Below are 16710 nucleotides of genomic sequence, written 5' to 3'. Positions count from 1 at the left end.
CTTTTAAACTTTCCTATCCAAGAGGATTAGGCAAAGAATGCTGGAAATTCTCAGCAGATCAGGCAACACCCATGGAGGGAGGCCTCTCACCCATTAATTCTGAGGTCTAGCGAGAACGGCAGTGGAACAACAAACTTGGTCGTGGTACCAGGACTACTGCTGATTGTAGACTCAGGGGGTTCTTCTGCTCGGAGTGGGATCGGGGCAGCATTTGCTTATGAGCAGCGCATCTTGCACGAGAGGACTCGCTCAACAACGCACCCGGGATTTTTTTTTTGTTTCAATGACTGTGGAGCAGGTTGATCCTTTGATGTAGTCGGTAGGAGAGAAGTATGGTAGAAACCAAAGCTTGACCGCTTCACAGGGATGGGGAGGGGGGCGGGGGGTCCTCAAACTTTGAACAGAGTTCTAAGGAAGCCATAGCTGAAAAAAAGTTGAGAAGAGTAAAAACACAATACCGGAGAAACTCAGCAAGTCAAACAGTGTACTTTATATAGCAGAGATAAAGCTTCAGGCTTGAGCCCTTCATCAAAGTATGAAGGTTGAGAATGGCTGCTATACCTCTATACAGCAGGTAAAATGGTCCCAAAGCCATCACCCCAATGCTCCTTGATAAATAACAAGGAAGGCAGAGCACAGGGTAAATCACAACCTCAACTCACCTGCCAGGCCCGTCCAGTGATAATTCTCCAGGGGCTTCACCCTGACATGTTAAAAACTGGATCAAAGACAGCAGCATTGGGATGGGAAGATAAGGATATCACGTGGTTCTCAGGGGAATTTCAAAGAAAGATACAATGATGGTTTAAAGCACTATTCCAGTGTGAATGCTTAGCTTGTTAAGTATCCAGACTAACCTCCTTGGTGGGAGTTCTATAGATGTAAGAAGACTATGGATCCAAGATCCAGCCAGAAGTTTGATAAGAATCCTGGCTGACATTCCATTGCAATGGGGAGCGTGTGTCTCCTTGTAAGTGCTACTTGCATGAGTTCGTGAACTGTACATCTATGGATCCAGTCTGTGCTGACAAATGGGTTAGGCTTGGCAGCTCTCTTCTGACCAGCAGCCACACAATGGGCCGAATAGCCTCCTTCTCTTCAGCTTGCTTTCCATATCTTCAGTGTTGCATTTTTTAAGATGAATTGTTAATCTGAGATCCTGTTTGTTCTCTCAAGAGTTTGCAGGGGGCTGTTTCGGAACTCTCTCCAGTGCCCTGGCAGCGACCATGAAGTCAACAAAACAGATCATCTGGTTATTACCACAATGATTTTGGGAGTTTGCAGTGGAAAAATTGGCCACTGTGTTTCCCACATAACAACCTCCACTGGATGCAAAGGGACTTCATTAACAACCTGAGTCTCAAAGCAAAGGAGATGATCATGGACTTCAGGATGGAATGACCATCCTCCACTACACATCAATAATGCTGCAGTGGAGAGAATGAAGAACATCAAGTTCCTTGGAGTTCACTTAACTAGTGACATATTGTGGACACTCAACATCTCCTCACTTGTCAGGAAGGTGCAACAGTGGCTGCACTTTTTGAGAAGACTGAAGCAGGAAAGGCTACTGGCCACCATTATAAAGGAGCTCTATCGAGAGTGTCCTGGCCGGCTGCATCACAGTGTGGTGTAGTTGCTGAAGAGAAATGGATCAGAGGTCAAATCACAGGACCATAAGAGTGGCAGAGAGGATAACTGAAGTCTCCCTCTCCCCATCAATGTGATCTACCGGAATCGATGTCTGAAGAGGGCACACAGAATCGTCGAGGGCCCTTCCACCCTGCACACGGCATCTTTCAGCTGCTCCCGTCGGGAATGAAATACGGGAGTATCAGGGACAGCACCACCAGGCTGAGGAACAGTTTCTTCCCACAGATAGTGAGAACATTGAACGACCTGAAGAACTGCTCAGACCGACCATCTGAGAATCTTCCATTCATAAAACAATATTCATACATTTATTTGTATACATGAGTAATTGTCCTGCACACGTATTGTATGTCTGGATGTATGTTGTGACTGGTTGTGTGTCTGCGTGTTTTGCACCAAGGACCGGAGAACGCTGTTTCATCGGGTTGTATTTGTACAATCAGATGACAACAAACTTGACAAAATGTATTGAAAGTCCTGAGCTACATAAAGGCACATCTTCTGTCAAAATAAAAAGCTGTGTCCTGCTGGGAAATTCACCAATTATAATATTTACAGAACATTTTGTAGGGAAACATTTGGTCAGTTCTAATAATGCAGACTTGTTGGCATTGAAGGAACTTCTGCGCCTCTTTATTATTTCCTCTCTGCTTTAATTATTTCCTCCTAATGGCAAATATTAGAGAGTGTCAATGAAATAAAACACACAGAATAAAGTTAATGCCTTCCAAGAATAAGGGCAGAGTCTGATTTTCCCCTCCTCTTCATTTCACTGACATCACAAGGAGGCAGGCAGAAACGTTTCCTGTTCATCCTCAACTCTGGCTGTTATGTGCAAATACTGAGCTCCTACTGGATGTGGGAAAGCAGAGTAGGAGAGGAAAACTTGTGTTTGGCAGCTTCCAGACCTTTTAATGCAGGAGATCTTCCTTCCTCCTTCCCTGACAGTGGCTGGAAGCTGAGAGAGAGAGAGAGAGAGGGAGGGAGTCTCAACAAATAGAGGTCGGTGACAGAGCGACAGCACACACTTTTGAACTGTGAGCTTTCCTGCACACATGGATCTGTACAGATATGTACTTGTTGGATGGCTCTTAACCCTGCTGTCAGGTGAGAGATGGGGAGATATTTCGGGGAGGTTATTTGATGGAGAGAGCGAGATTGTCTTTCTGTCAAAGCACAGATTGGTAAATGTTTGTTGTGGAGAGAGAGAGAAGGCGAAAGGTTCTGATTAACCCTGTTTCCTAATAGGGAAACTAAAATGAAGTTAGCCAAGTTATATTGAAGAGAAAATGAATAAAAAGTGTAAATCAATATGCAGGATGTGTCTGAAATTGTACATAATGTGAAGTCTTTACATTTTATGTACGTATCGGTCTCTCCCTTTCTGTCCTCATCTCGTGACAATAGTCTGTTTATTCAGTAATCTTTAAGGAAAATAAGAACCGACTTCAGAAAATTACCTTGAGGTGTTAACAGTGAACACCATAAACTGTGGTGTGTCTCTTGTCACTGCAGGCATTTGCATATGTGGCTACTGGAAGACTTTTCCAGGAGACTGGATTGGGTTATTATAATGTGGGGTTTGGTTGGACCTCTTTAAAGCAACACTCCCTGGTTTTCATGTTTAGTTTTTCACTAAATCAGATCTCTGCTTATAAAACTAGTACAATTTAGTCTTTATTTTAGTTTCCTGTTGCTACATCAACACCGTGTGAAACCATTGCAAGTTGAACACTAGCTAGATTCATTTGGATTTAAAAAAAAGAAATTACTTTTATTTATATAGCAGATTTTTGCAACATCACAAATCACTTTACAGCCCACAGGAGAACTTTTGCCTGCAAAATTGAGGGATACAAATAGAGCAAATGCAAGTAAGCTTTTTCCTCTGAGGTTAGGTGAGATTTAAAAAAATAGACTTGGGTTAAAGGTGAAATGGGAGAAGTTTAAAGGGAACGTTCAGGGGAATTTCTTCACGCAAAGAGCGGCAGGAGTGTGGTACGAACTGCCAGCTGAAGTGGTGAATGCTGGCTCAATTTTGACACTAAGAAAATTTGGACAGGTATATGGATGGGAGGGGTATTGAGGGCTATGGTCCCGGTGCAGGTCAGTGGGACAGGCTAGAAGGGCCTGTTTTGGTGTTGGGTTCCATGGTCTCACTGTTTGTAGGATGCCCAAAAACTATTCTGTGCAGAAAAATCCAACAGGGAGAGGGGTGATGATGGATGTGGTCATTATTAATGGTAACATCACCATTGGTCAAGATGCCTACTAAATTCCGCTGTCTGTCATCAAAATTGAGTAGTTTTTTTCCCTTTGCATTACACTTGCGATGACAGGACCTCAGTTTATTGCTCTATTCAATAATCAGCATTTCTGACAAGACTTTCTCCACCTATACTGTAGCTATCCCTCAAAAAAATATAGAAGTGAGAGAGATTCCCACAGAACTCCCCTTGGAGACCAAAGGAAAACTTCTTCAGGGTAGGCACCCCACAAGGGATTTGTAACCTGGGCTTTCATTCTTGCCTTTGCTGTTATCGGACTCCGAGGCAAGAGAGTTGCTTTTGGAACCACAAATGAGGTCTGAGTGTGAGGCTGGCTGTCTGTGTTCTGAATTGGCTGATCAGAAAGGAATGAGAGGTCGTTGGGGAAGGAGAGGGTGGGTAGCCACCTTTTATTAGATGTAAACTCGCCTCTCTGTTCACCCACACTTGAGCCTTTCTGCTCCGTGGGTGGACAACTTGTCCCATCTGCCTTGAAAGGTGTGAACGACAATGGAGCACAAAATAGGAGTTGTCTCAGAATGCCTTTAAAAGTTGGCAAAGCCTCCGTTTCAGCTTTGACAACTGAATTAAATGAAGAATTAAATGAGCTTTAAGGTGCCTGATTTATTGTAAATATGAAGTCACGGCAAAATAGTTTTCCTTCACACAGCCCTCCTGAGATTTCCATTGAAACCAATGGGATTGCGGACCTCGAGTGGGACTTAACGTGAAACAGGATTGGGCAAGATTCCCAGCATAAAAAACTGGAGAAACACAGCAAGATTGAGCTCAGCTATTGGGTTCCATGCAGCAGACCGCATCTGAAGATGCAGCGCTGGGGATTGTTCAGTAAACGTTGGCCTGTGCATCTGCTGAGGTCCTAGACATGCTGACTCTCCATGGTCAGTTTTACCTCTGCCTCACACCGTAACTCAGCCGACCCATTTGGCTCTGATCACCCTTGGGTCTCTCTGATCAAATCAGCCAAAGTTTGGATTGTGCTCTTAGTCCAGCTGAAAATTGCATTCATTCCGAGAATACTTGGACAGCCTACAGGTGTATTCACAGTGGTAGATAAACAGTGAAATATTTCTTTTGGAGTGTTGACACAAATGTAATGAGCAGCCAATTTGTGCACAGCCAGATGTCACGTGAGAATTACAAGATCGCTGAAGATTCTTTTAAGCTTAGGGAATGGAGAAAGTGGCAGAGAACAAACCTCCTGCTCCTTGAGCAGTATCATGGGATCTGCTACGTCCACCAGAGGGAGTGGGCAGACCCTTGGCGTCAAAGCTCCCCTAACTCCCTCAGTACCACACTGAACAGTCAGCCTTGATTCCCTTCTCATCCTGAGTGCACCCCTGAATCCATGACCTGACTCGGCAGTGAAAGTGATGCCCACAGAGCCATAGTTAACAAAATAACAATCTATTACTGCCCTGTCAGAGCAGAACGTCAGGAGATGCAACAGTACGTTAAGATTCCTTTATTGTCAGCAATACAGAGAATGTAATGTTACATAAAACTTGATAGTCACCATTAGTAACAAAAGAGAAAAATATAAACGAAGAAAGATGCGCAAACAAATTGCAATAGAGAATAAAAAGCACTCAGCAATGAATAATGTTTAATGTAAGATGAGTCTCTGATTGAGTTTGTCGTTGAGGAGTCTGATGGTGGAGGGGAAGCAGCTGTTCCTGAACCTGATGGTGCGAGTCTTGTGGCATCGACACCTCTTTCCTGACGGCAGCAGTGAGAACAGAGCATGTCCTGGGTAGTGTAGATCCTTGATGATTGCTGCTGCTCTCTGACAACAGCGCTCTATGTAGACCTGATGGTGGGGAGGGTGTGATGTACTGGGCTGTGTCCACTACCTTTTGTAGGGCTTTATGCTCAGGAGTATTGGTGTCCCCATACCAGACTGTGAGGCAGCCAATCTGCAAAGTTTCCGCTACACCTCTGCAGAAGTTTGCCACGGTCTTCGATGTCATACCTCCACAAACCCCTGAGGAAGTTGAAGCAGCACTGATGTGGCATCGTCAGCAAATATGTCGATGATGTTGTTATTGTACCGTGCCATACAAGTCAAAGGTATAAAGAGAGTAGAGCAGGGAGCTAAGTACACAACCCTGTGGTGCTCTATAATTGATATAGATTGTGAAGGAAATGTTCTTACCAAGCCTCACTGATTGTGATCTGGAGGTGAGGAAATCCAGGATTCAATTACACAGTGGGGCATGGAAGGCCACGTCTTGGAGTTTACTGATCAGTTTTGAATGCTGAACTGTGGTCGATAATATATGTATGCATCTTTGCTGTCCAGTGTTTCAGGTATTTGTGTATAGCCAGTGAGATAGTATCCACCATAGTCCAGTTGCTGTGATAGGTGAATTGGAATGGATCTGTGTCACTGCTCAGACAGGAGCTGATATGCTTCAACACCAGCCTCCCAAAACACTTCATCACTGGATGGGAGTGCCACTGGTCAGTAGTCATTTAGGCAAGTTACCAAACTCTTCTTGGACACAGGTATGATTGAACAGTACCTCATCTTCTATCTGGACACCCTCCAACCAGATGGCATTAGCATCGACTTCTCCGGTTTCCGTTAACCCCACCCCTCTTCTCTCCCCTTGCCTTTCCCCCAGCTCTCTGTCTGTCTTTTTGAAACAGGTGGGTATCACGCTCTACTGAAAGTGAAAGTTTAAGAATACATTGACAAGTTGGTGAGCACAGGTTTTTAATACTCAGCCGGGTACTCCATCCGGACCGAATGCTTTCCTCTGATTCTCTCTCCTGAAGGCAGCCCACATGTCATCCTCAGATACTGGGATCATCAGGGGACATGGGGTCATTTAACATTCAAGGACATTTTGTCTTGAAACTGCTTCTAGCTGCATCCTAACCTCGAGTCTTGGTCTAATTTGCTTCTTATTTAAAAAATGTTGCCTGGACTGGAGGGCTTGAGTTATGATGGGAGATTGATAGGCATTAGCCAACTTTTCTTGCAGCAAAGAAAATTGATAATGATGGCATTTGTCAGCAAAAAAATCTGCTGCAGCTGAACAGAAAACTATAATGGAAAATGAAATAAATGAAAAGAGACAAGAAGAATAAATATTCCTAGTAATCCCAGGGCAAAGTGGCAATAGTGCAGTGGTGTTGGAGTGATCCTGATTAGTGTAACAAGGGGGAGATGCAAGAGTCTGATCACAGTCACCTAACCTAGAGGTGCTCCTGCAACCTCTGCCCCACAGAGGTTTCTAAAATTATAGCTAGAGGCAGCAAAGACTTTTTTGCAGGGTGGAGGGGTCTAACTTTCACCTGAGTGTCCAGTTTTTCCCCGGAGAAGGGGGTGGGAATTGGAAACAATCTGCCACAGGAGGTGATGGGCAAGGGTACAATTATACAAAATATCCGTCTCATTCCCTTGCCGACACATCTGACTATGATCTCATGCACTGCCAGACTAAGACCAACAGCAAATTGGAAGAACAGTACCTCATCTTCTATCTGGACACCCTCCAACCAGATGGCATTAGCATCGACTTCTCCAGTTTCCGTTAACCCCACCCCTCTTCTCTCCCCTTGCCTTTTCCCCAGCTCTCTCTTCCCTTTTCCCTCTATCTCCTTTCACAGGGCTAAAATCAATTCTCACCTTTTCTCTTATCATATCTAATTAACACCTTTTGTCTGGACTCCTCCCCCTGCCAGTCTTCAGTCTTTATTCTGACACCTTCCTGTTCTTTGCTTATACCTTGAGGAAGGGCTCAGGCCTGAAACGTCAGTAATATATCTTTACCTCCTATGGACGCTGCGAGACCTGCTGAGTTCCTCCAGCATTTCTGTGTGTTTTTACTACAATCACAGTATCTGCAGACTTTTTCACTCTTTTTGGTACAATTACAATGTGTAAAAGAAACTTGGACAGGAATACTGATTGGAAAGGCTTTGAAGAATGTTTGCCAATCACGAGCGGATGGGATTAGTGAAGCTAGGCATCTTGATCAGCAAGGATGAGTTGGTCTGAAGGGCCTGTTTCCTCGCTGTGTGCCTACAAATGCAATGGTCTTTGCAGAAACTGCCCGGACCCAGCATTCCGTGCTCCTTCAGCACTTTTCGTGACTACCTCCTCCCCAATCCCATCCTCCTGAGAATGAGCATTTGCTTCAGCCATCCAGTCGTAACCTGGTATCCCCTTCAATGCCCCACTAACCACTGCTTACCTGAGGTCCTTACTGACCCCCCCCCCCCCCCCACCACCACCACACACACAGCTGAAGCTGTGTGTTGAGTGGGGAGCGGAGAGCTGTGAATGGTCCAGTATCCCAGTAGTACTCCCCTCTGCCCTCAAACCAGCAGTTGTTGAACAACTTCCAATTCCCACACTCCTCCTGAGCTTCTGAATTACCAAGCTTGTGCATTACATCTGAAAGCATTTACACATTGGTTGCAGGCCCCCAGGTTACTTCCGACAAGCTCGTAGGAATTTAGAGCAGTCCTCTGTGTAAAATTTTGAAGACTGAGGTGTATTTAGTTACTAGCTACATGCCACAGTAAACATAATGCTTTAATTGGCCTCTTTCCAAACACTGAACCCCAAGTGCTGCCCACTACTTGCCTGCTGTGGGTCACAATATTATTCATTCGCCACAACCTTCCTTTTGAAGGAGAGAGTATTGGTGTTAGGGTTGCCGTGGCTCTGCCCCACAATATCTCTGTGGGCTAGGATGGCATTTTCCCCCCTCACAAAGCTAGCGAGGCGGTTAGTGCAGCGCTGTTACAGTGCCAGCGATCGGGGCTGGGATTCGAATCCCGCTCTGTCCAAGTAGTTTGTACGTTCTCCCCATGTCTGCGTGGGTTTCCTCCAGATGCTCCCATTTCCTCCCACCATCCAACAACGTACCAGGGGTTGTAGGTCAATTGGGCGGCATGGACTCGTGGGCCTGTTACTGTGCTGTTTGGCTATTTTTAAATGTTAAAAAAGGGTGGGGTTAAAATCCAATGGTCCCAAGAGTGAGAGAGAGAGAGAAGCTTTGATTTCAACTGCATTCCAAGGCATATTACGTCCATAGGGCATTTGTCCTGCAACAAGTCAGAAATGTGCACAGAGTTTTCCCACAACTACCTGATAATGATCGAATAATTAGTTTGCAGGAAATGTTGACCGGAGAGGGAGGTTTTGTTTCTTAGAACTGTGGGAGTTTAAGTGCTGTCCTGAGAGGGCATCCAAAGGTTGCACCTCAGTCTGTGAAGGTACCCTCAACACAGGCTGCACGGTTAGCGCAACACTTTTACAGTGCCAACCATCCGACGCTGTCTGTAAGGAGTTTGTCTGTTCTTTCCGTGTCTGTGTGGGTTTCATCCATGTGCTCCGGTTTCCTCCAACCCTTCAAAGTTACGGGGGTGTGGTGAGCATGAGAATAGATTTGAGATTTGATGGGTCTCAGAAGCAAGGGCTCTGAACACAGGCTGGCAGCAAATGACTTTTATTTACAGAAAACGAGCATGGGAAGATCACAACTGGGATAAAACATGCACATGCACTCAAGGATAAAAATAAAATAGTACGGCTCTATGCTACTCAGGACACTAACTAAGATGCTTCCCAACCCTTTACCAGTGCACACCTCACTAGCTGATTCTCCAGTGCCGTTCCACAGTGAAGTGAAGCTGGCAAAGAGAAAGCTGTGCACGTGTACGGCGGGGGGGGGGTCAAGCCCAGGTAATTTACAGGTTACCAAAGGCTCAATGCCAGCAAACACTAATCGATTACAAAGGCCAATGGCCCGAGGCCAAGTACAAGGGTACTTAAAGGGGCCAATGGTCAGGTGTGTCCTGATGGGTAAGCCAGGGCCAAAACTTGATGGGCAGGTGGTGTGTCCTCCACCAGATAACGGGTAGTGCTGTCGCGGGACAGCCAAGACTCTTCAAGATATAGGGGGCTTCAAGTTTGTGTCTAATTTCGTGGCACAGGTTTGAATTACTGGAATTGGCTTGCATTGTGCTGTAAATAAAATTTCAATACTATTTTCAAAATATTAAATTTATTTTTATATTTAGCATCACTCTGGGAGCAAAAGCTTGGGCAATGTGCTCGCATCTCCTTCTGTAGATTCCTGATAGCTGTGCCCAGTGGATTGGTCCCTATTCATTGTGCGCTCACACCATCCTTCTTGACATCTGAAATGCCCTCTTCAGTGGAGATGAGCAATTCATTATAAGTACTTCCCAGTGGACACTGTGTCTCCCTCTGGCAGAGCCAGTTAAAATCAGAGGTAAAATGCCTGGAGAATTTTACATCCGAATTGAAGTATGTTATGAAATGTTGAGATTTTATCACTTTGTGCTGAAGACTCCCAACAATCCAAAGCAAGAATGTATTTCAAAAGCAAACCATTTAAGCTTCACATTGACACAGTCTGTGTATAGATCTCAAGAACTATGGAACTATGCCCTTTCAAACTGCTGAGTAAAATGGGGTTAACCAGGCAATTTACAGTTAGTGTGGCAATTTAAAAGGGTCCAACTGGGTCCATGACCTACCTCAGAGGAGGTCAGGGAACACAGTTTAACTTACCCAGGTCTTCTCCACAGCCAATTTGAAAATGAAAATGGCCGACCTGCTTACTCCGGTGACGTCAGCATTGCTGGAGACTATTTACAGGGGACAATTAGCCCATCAGCACACATCACAGGGACAATATGCAAACTCCACATGAGAGTTGAATCCAGGTCACTGGAACTGGAAGGCATCGGCCTCACCACTGTGCCATTTCTCAAATCTCAGAATCACAATCCCCAAATTTAATTGGCCCAAATGCTCTGGCTATGAGCTCTAGAAACCCCCTACCTCCAAACACCCCATACCTTCAAACACCCCCTCTCTCCTCCTTTTAAAATGTCCCTCACCTGTTGAATTTTTTCACCAAATAGCTCTGAGTCAGTGTTGGGGACGTTTGCAACATTGACAATTTGTGTTAATACCGCCCGAGACCTAAGCTCTCTGGGTCACTTTGTTCCACTCTGCTTTGAGCCCACTGCCCAGAATGTAGTTTTCTGGTGGGAAATTTTTTCTTGAAAATGAATACAAATGGGAGTGAAATTCTTGCATGTAAACACTCAATATGTTGGGGTTGAGATAGAATAAGTTATTTAGTGCAAAAATTCTATACAGATTCTGATTTCAGATTTATTGTCAGAGTACATACAACCCTGAGATTCTTTTTCCTGCGGGTGAGGTAAAATTACCACTTGTGGGTAGTGAAAAAAAACCTGTACTCTATGTAAAGAAACTGAGCAATACAGAGAAGGAAAAAATAATTAAGTGCAAAAGAGCCCTTAAACAAGTCCCTGATTGAGTTTGTTGTTGAGGAGTCTGATGGCAGAGGGGTAGCAGCTGTTCCTGAACCTGGTGGTGCGAGTCTTATGGCACCGATACCTCTTTCCTGATGGCAGCAGCGAGAACAGAGAGTGTGCTAGGTGGTCTGGATCCTTGATGATTGCTGCTGCTCTCCGATCCAGCTTAATGAGGAAGGGCCATGATGATGCAGTTCTGGGATTGTGATTGGCATTTTGAAGTTCTGTTGGTGGCCTGGTTTCCATGTTGTAAGGCCCTCATAATGAATTGAAATGTTCACAACAGGAGACTTCTGAAGTTGGAACCTGAACCAACTCTGCTGGAGAAACTCAGCAGGTCAAGTAGCATCAGTGGGAGAAAGAGAATGGTTGACGTTTTGAGCCAAAATGCTTTATCAAGACCGAGCAAAGGGGCCTGATTGAGCCAACCTTTCTTAATCTCACAAAGGAACAAATATAACATTGATTTGATGTTTGAACGAGAGGCTGGAGGGTCTCAACAGGTCTGGCAGCATCTATGAAGACAGAGGGTCAGTTCATGTTTCAGGTTGAGGCCTTTATCAAGAGCTTATCAATTACTATTCTTCAATTTTATATTTTTGGGGGGAAAAAGATGGAGATTAAGGAATTTAACATCCTCAGTAATTTTAAACCACGGCTCCAGAAAAGGTTTAATAATACCTAGACAGAGGTGAAAAATGCCCTTCGTCGCACAACACTGACCCTATTCAGAGAGGTAGTTATCACTAGATCTCGTGAATTCATGCAGGCAGCTCTCCCCCTCTTTCTCTCGGGCAATTAGGGGTGTGTAGCCAAACCTAGTTTCAACAGCAATTCCCACCCTCTGTGAATAATTCTGTGCACAAGTTCATGATTTGTTAGCCTTGGCCCCATCTTGTATGCTTCACGAGAACGTGAATGGGGTAACTAATCCGGTCTTTCCGAACCTTGTGGTGATCCCGTTAGTCCTCAACGTGGACTAGTTCTACTCTGGGATCCTCCCAGAATCAGCAATCTGACCACCTTGTGGGAGATATCATTCTCTACTTGCTTTGGGTGCTTGATTCTATTTGTGTGAAAATATTTTCAGAAGCAGAATTTATTGTCAATCAAAGAGAGGTTTGGGGAGGAATTAAATCAGATTTACAACTCTCAAAGGTGCAACTATCACTATAAATGACATAAAAAAATAAATTGAGACAAAAAAATCTATGGAAAGTGAGGTAGTGTCTGTGGGTCAATGTCTTGGAACGAGCTGCCAGAGGAAGTCTCTTGAACATTTATGTTCGAGATGTTTGGACAAATACCTGGTTGGGAAAGGAGTAGAGGTATATGGGAATATGTGGGCGTAAGAGAGAAGCACAATGGTCAGCATGGATAGGTTGGGTTGAAAGGCCTGTTTCTGTGCTGTACAACGCTGGCTCCACAAGGAAACCTGGTCTTGTACTTACCCCTGCACTTAATAACTCCATTACATATCTGTGTTATCTGTTCTTTACACTCCCCTGTTCTCTCCCAAGATCATCCCTTTTCTTTCCTTTCTTGAAAATACTCCTTAAAGTGTACCTCTTACCAAGGCTTGAAGTCACCTCCTCAAGGCTCAGTCAAATTTAATGATGCTTTAATAGTCGTCTACAGCCACCATGAAGAAACGGCCCCAATAAATAAATGCAAGCTGTTATTATCTCAGTATTTGTGAAAAGGGTGCTGGTTTATTTGTTATTGAGTTGTCTCTGATCATTGACCCTACATACGGTACGAAAACACAAACTTGACTGGAGTGGATTCTTGGAAATGGGGAGATGGAGGGTTTTGATTGGTCATTTGAGAGTTGTAAATCTGATTTAATTCCTCCCCAAACCTCTCTTTGATTGTGGTTAACTTTCTTTGAATACCATGTGGGAATGACAGTGCAATTTATGTTCCACTCTAGCAGAAGATTGAGTCAGGCTGTTGACCTTTCTCACTCAGTTTATGACAACTCCTTGTGCTGAACCACTGGACACGGACTTGAGTCCACTCAGTGCCTTGCTAAAAATGTCAATGTTTATTAAAACTGAAAGAGAAGGTAATATGATCTTTTGCATCTCTGCGTTGACTGGGTTTCAATCAGCTTCATGTGCCAATTCTATATGGGCCAGAACTAGCCTAGATTTGGCAATGATTTTGCAAAGTCTTGTGGAACCATAGAATAGCACAATGCAGAAGGAGGCCACTTGGCACATTGCAGCTATGCCATTTCTTTCAAACAATCCATACAGTCTCATTCTCACTCCTTGCATTGTAATTTTGTTTTCCAAGTATCGATCCAGTTTTCCTTGTGAGTGGAACATTTGGAGATTCATTCCAGTAGCCTAGGAAAGTAGTTCTCCCTTGTGTTGCTGGTTTGTTCGTAACCAAGGGTCTTCACTTCAGAACCAGAATCGGGTTTATTGTCAAGAAATTTGTTGTTTTACGACAGTGGTATTGTTTATTAAAGGTGAAAAAAAAATCACCATAAATTTACATTTTCTCAAATACACCATTTAAAAAATAAATAATTTGTGCCAAGGAAGAGAAAGTGAGTTAGTGTCGATGGTTTCATTGCCCATTCTGATGCCAAAGAGGAAGACGCTGTTTCTGTACCATTGGGTTTGTCTTCAAGCTCTTGTACCACCTCCCTGATGGTAGTTGTGTGAACAGGACACAGCCTGGGTTCATGGTCTCTGGTGCATCTTTTTCTTTGGTCATTGTTATGTTCCTTTACTCCTTCTTTCAAGATCAATTCAGTGATTGAGGCTGAATAACTGTACTGGGTGGAGGGTCAGGAACACCACACATTGTAACTTAACGTGTGGGAGGTCTTGATCCCAATTCTCAGGGAACATCCAGGAAGAATCACTGGTAAAACAGCTAGTCTCCTGCAGCAACTTCTGGGTATGAAGTGCCCTCAGAATGAAAGGGAAATGGGGCAGAAGGTAGCTTTGGAATATACAGAAGAAAGGAAATTTCAACAATTTAATGACAACCTAATGGAAAGATCACAGTCTGTCTGGGTCGGTTGCAGAACGTCTGGTGAGCACTGGTGCACCACAGGGTTATGGATTCGGCCTGTTGCTGTTCATGCTACAGTATCATCAAATTTTCAGATGTCGTTGGCCTCATCATGAGTTACAAAGAAATAGGTGAATATGGTGCAAGAGTAACAGCCTGAGTCTCAACATGGATTAGACAAATGACATAATCATGGACTTCAGGAGGACCATGAGTGACCACCCTCCACTACAAAACTCTAGTGGAGAGAGTAGAGAGCGCCAAATTCCTTGGTGTTCACTTAACTAGTGACCTATCGTGGACATTCAACTTCTCACTTGTCGGGAAGGTGCAACAGTGACTACGTTTCCTGAGAAGACTGAAGCAGGCAAAACTACCAGCCACCATCATGTCAACTTTCTAAAGGAATTCTATCGAGTGTGTCCTGGCCGGCTACATCACAGTGTCATGTGGTTGGTGCAGAGCAATGGTATAGTGGTCAATCCACAGGACCATAAAAGTGGCAGAGAGGATTACTGGAGTCTCCCTCCCCACTCTCCCTGACCCACCCCCACCCCCCAAATCGACGTGATCTGCTGGGATCTTTGTCTGAAGAAGGCACGCAAAATCATTAAGGACCCCTTCCACCCTACACACAGCATCTTTCAGGAAAGAGATCCAGGAGGATCAGAGCCAGCACCACCAGGCTGAGGAACAGCTTCTTCCACGGGCAGTGAGAACGACCAAGGGAACTGCTTCCACTAACCATCTGAAATTCTCATATTCATGAAACAATATCTATTTATTTATTTGTATATAAGAATACTTGTCCTGCATATGTATCATTTGTCAGTATCTGTGTTATGTCTGGTTGTGTGTCTGTGTGTTTTGCACTGAAGACCAGAGAACACTGTTTTGTCAGGTTTGACTTGTGCAGTCAGATGACAATAAACTTGTCTGACTTGACAAGAGATGAATGATTGGCAATAGCACTGTGCATTTGAGTAAGGCTGGCGAGGAACTGTGGTGTAGAATGGAGATTTGTTTTCTCTCGTTGAGATCTGAATTGGAGTGCTGTCCATTTGGCCAGACTCCAGACATCAAGTCACTATTTCAGTCAACTTGGCACATCTGCTGTGATCTGGCTACCTCTCCCAAAGGAAAGAGTAAATTGCTTTACCTTAACCCTGTCAGGTCAGATCAACAGGCACACCACTGAGACGAGAAATGAAAAGCTTTCACACAAACCATCTTTTCTTTTTAACTGAATTGACATCTTCTTAATGGAAGAGAAGGGAAGGCACAGAGCCAGCAGATGGATAGACGATGCAAGGCAAGATTTCCCCAAGCAATGGTGCATGCTTGCCAACTCAATAAGCTTGCATTCCTTGAAGCTACTGGAGAACTTGTCTGGAAATCTACACCTTTCATTTTGAGCTTTCCCAATGAATGTGCAGAAACGGAATCAAATCTTGCTCCCAAAATTTCTTTCAGCCCCTCTGCCCTGCCATCTGCCTAAAGTTTAGCTATATAAAACTTTGGTTAGGCTGCCCTTGGAATACTGTATGCAATTCTGGTCACCCAATTGCAGGAAAGACGTAGAGACTTTGGAAAAGGTACCAAAGATGTTTTTTTAAACAGGATGCAGACTGGTTTAAAGGGGGAGGGTTACGGAGAGAGATTGGACAAACCGGGGGTTGTTTTCTCTGGCTTGTAGGAGGCTGAGATTTATAAATTCAGTGCGTCACTGAAGACACTTGAAAAAGAACAGGTGTACTGTGGAGAGTATTCCGACTGGTGGCATCAATATCTAGAACATAGGCGCCAACGCTCAAGACAAGAAAAAAAACTCCAGAGGGTTGTTAACTCAGCCTGCGACATCATGGGCATCAGATTTCATTCTATCGAGGATATCTACAAGAGGTGGTGTCTTAAAAAAGCAGCCTCTATTCTCAAAGTCCCCCACCACCGAGGCCATTCCCTCTTTACTCTGCTACCATTGGGGAAAAAGGTACAGGAGCCTGAAGATGAGCGCTCAGTGGCCCAAGGTCAGCTTCTTCCCCGCTGCCATCAGATTTCTGAATGGACACCGTCACTGCCTCACTTTGTCTTTTTCTTTTCCTGCACTATTTTAATTATTTTGAAATGTGATTTATAGAAATGTTTGGACTGTGATGCTGCGGCAAACCAACAAATTTTGTGACATGTTCATGACAATAAATTTTGATCCTGATTCTCCCTGAAATCGTGAGAAGGTGGACAGTCACAATTTTTATCTCAGGGCAAAAGCATCACACACAATAGGATGTGTTTTTGAGGCAAGGGGAGGAACTTTAACAGTATGGGAAAATATTTTACACAGAGAGAAGTGGATGCTTGGGATGGGCTGGCTGGAGAAGTGGGAAGCAAATACAATATG

General features: G+C 44.3%; 1 protein-coding gene across 4 annotated transcripts in view; it reads left to right on the top strand.

Annotated features, from left to right (window-relative positions):
• Positions 1–2489: 2489 nt before the first annotated feature.
• The window catches only part of itga11a (integrin, alpha 11a), a 133764-nt gene continuing 119543 nt past the window's right edge, over positions 2490–16710 (top strand). For all 4 annotated transcript variants that reach the window (XM_069910501.1, XM_069910503.1, XM_069910500.1 and 1 more), the window contains exon 1: positions 2490–2760. In XM_069910501.1, the coding sequence (XP_069766602.1) occupies positions 2709–2760 (52 nt within the window). In that variant the 5' untranslated portion in view covers positions 2490–2708. The remainder of the gene's footprint in view (positions 2761–16710) is intronic.

This window comes from Narcine bancroftii, chromosome 14, assembly GCF_036971445.1.
Source record: "Narcine bancroftii isolate sNarBan1 chromosome 14, sNarBan1.hap1, whole genome shotgun sequence".
Classification (NCBI taxonomy): domain Eukaryota; kingdom Metazoa; phylum Chordata; class Chondrichthyes; order Torpediniformes; family Narcinidae; genus Narcine; species Narcine bancroftii.
This window is presented reverse-complemented; position numbering and strand designations above follow the sequence as displayed.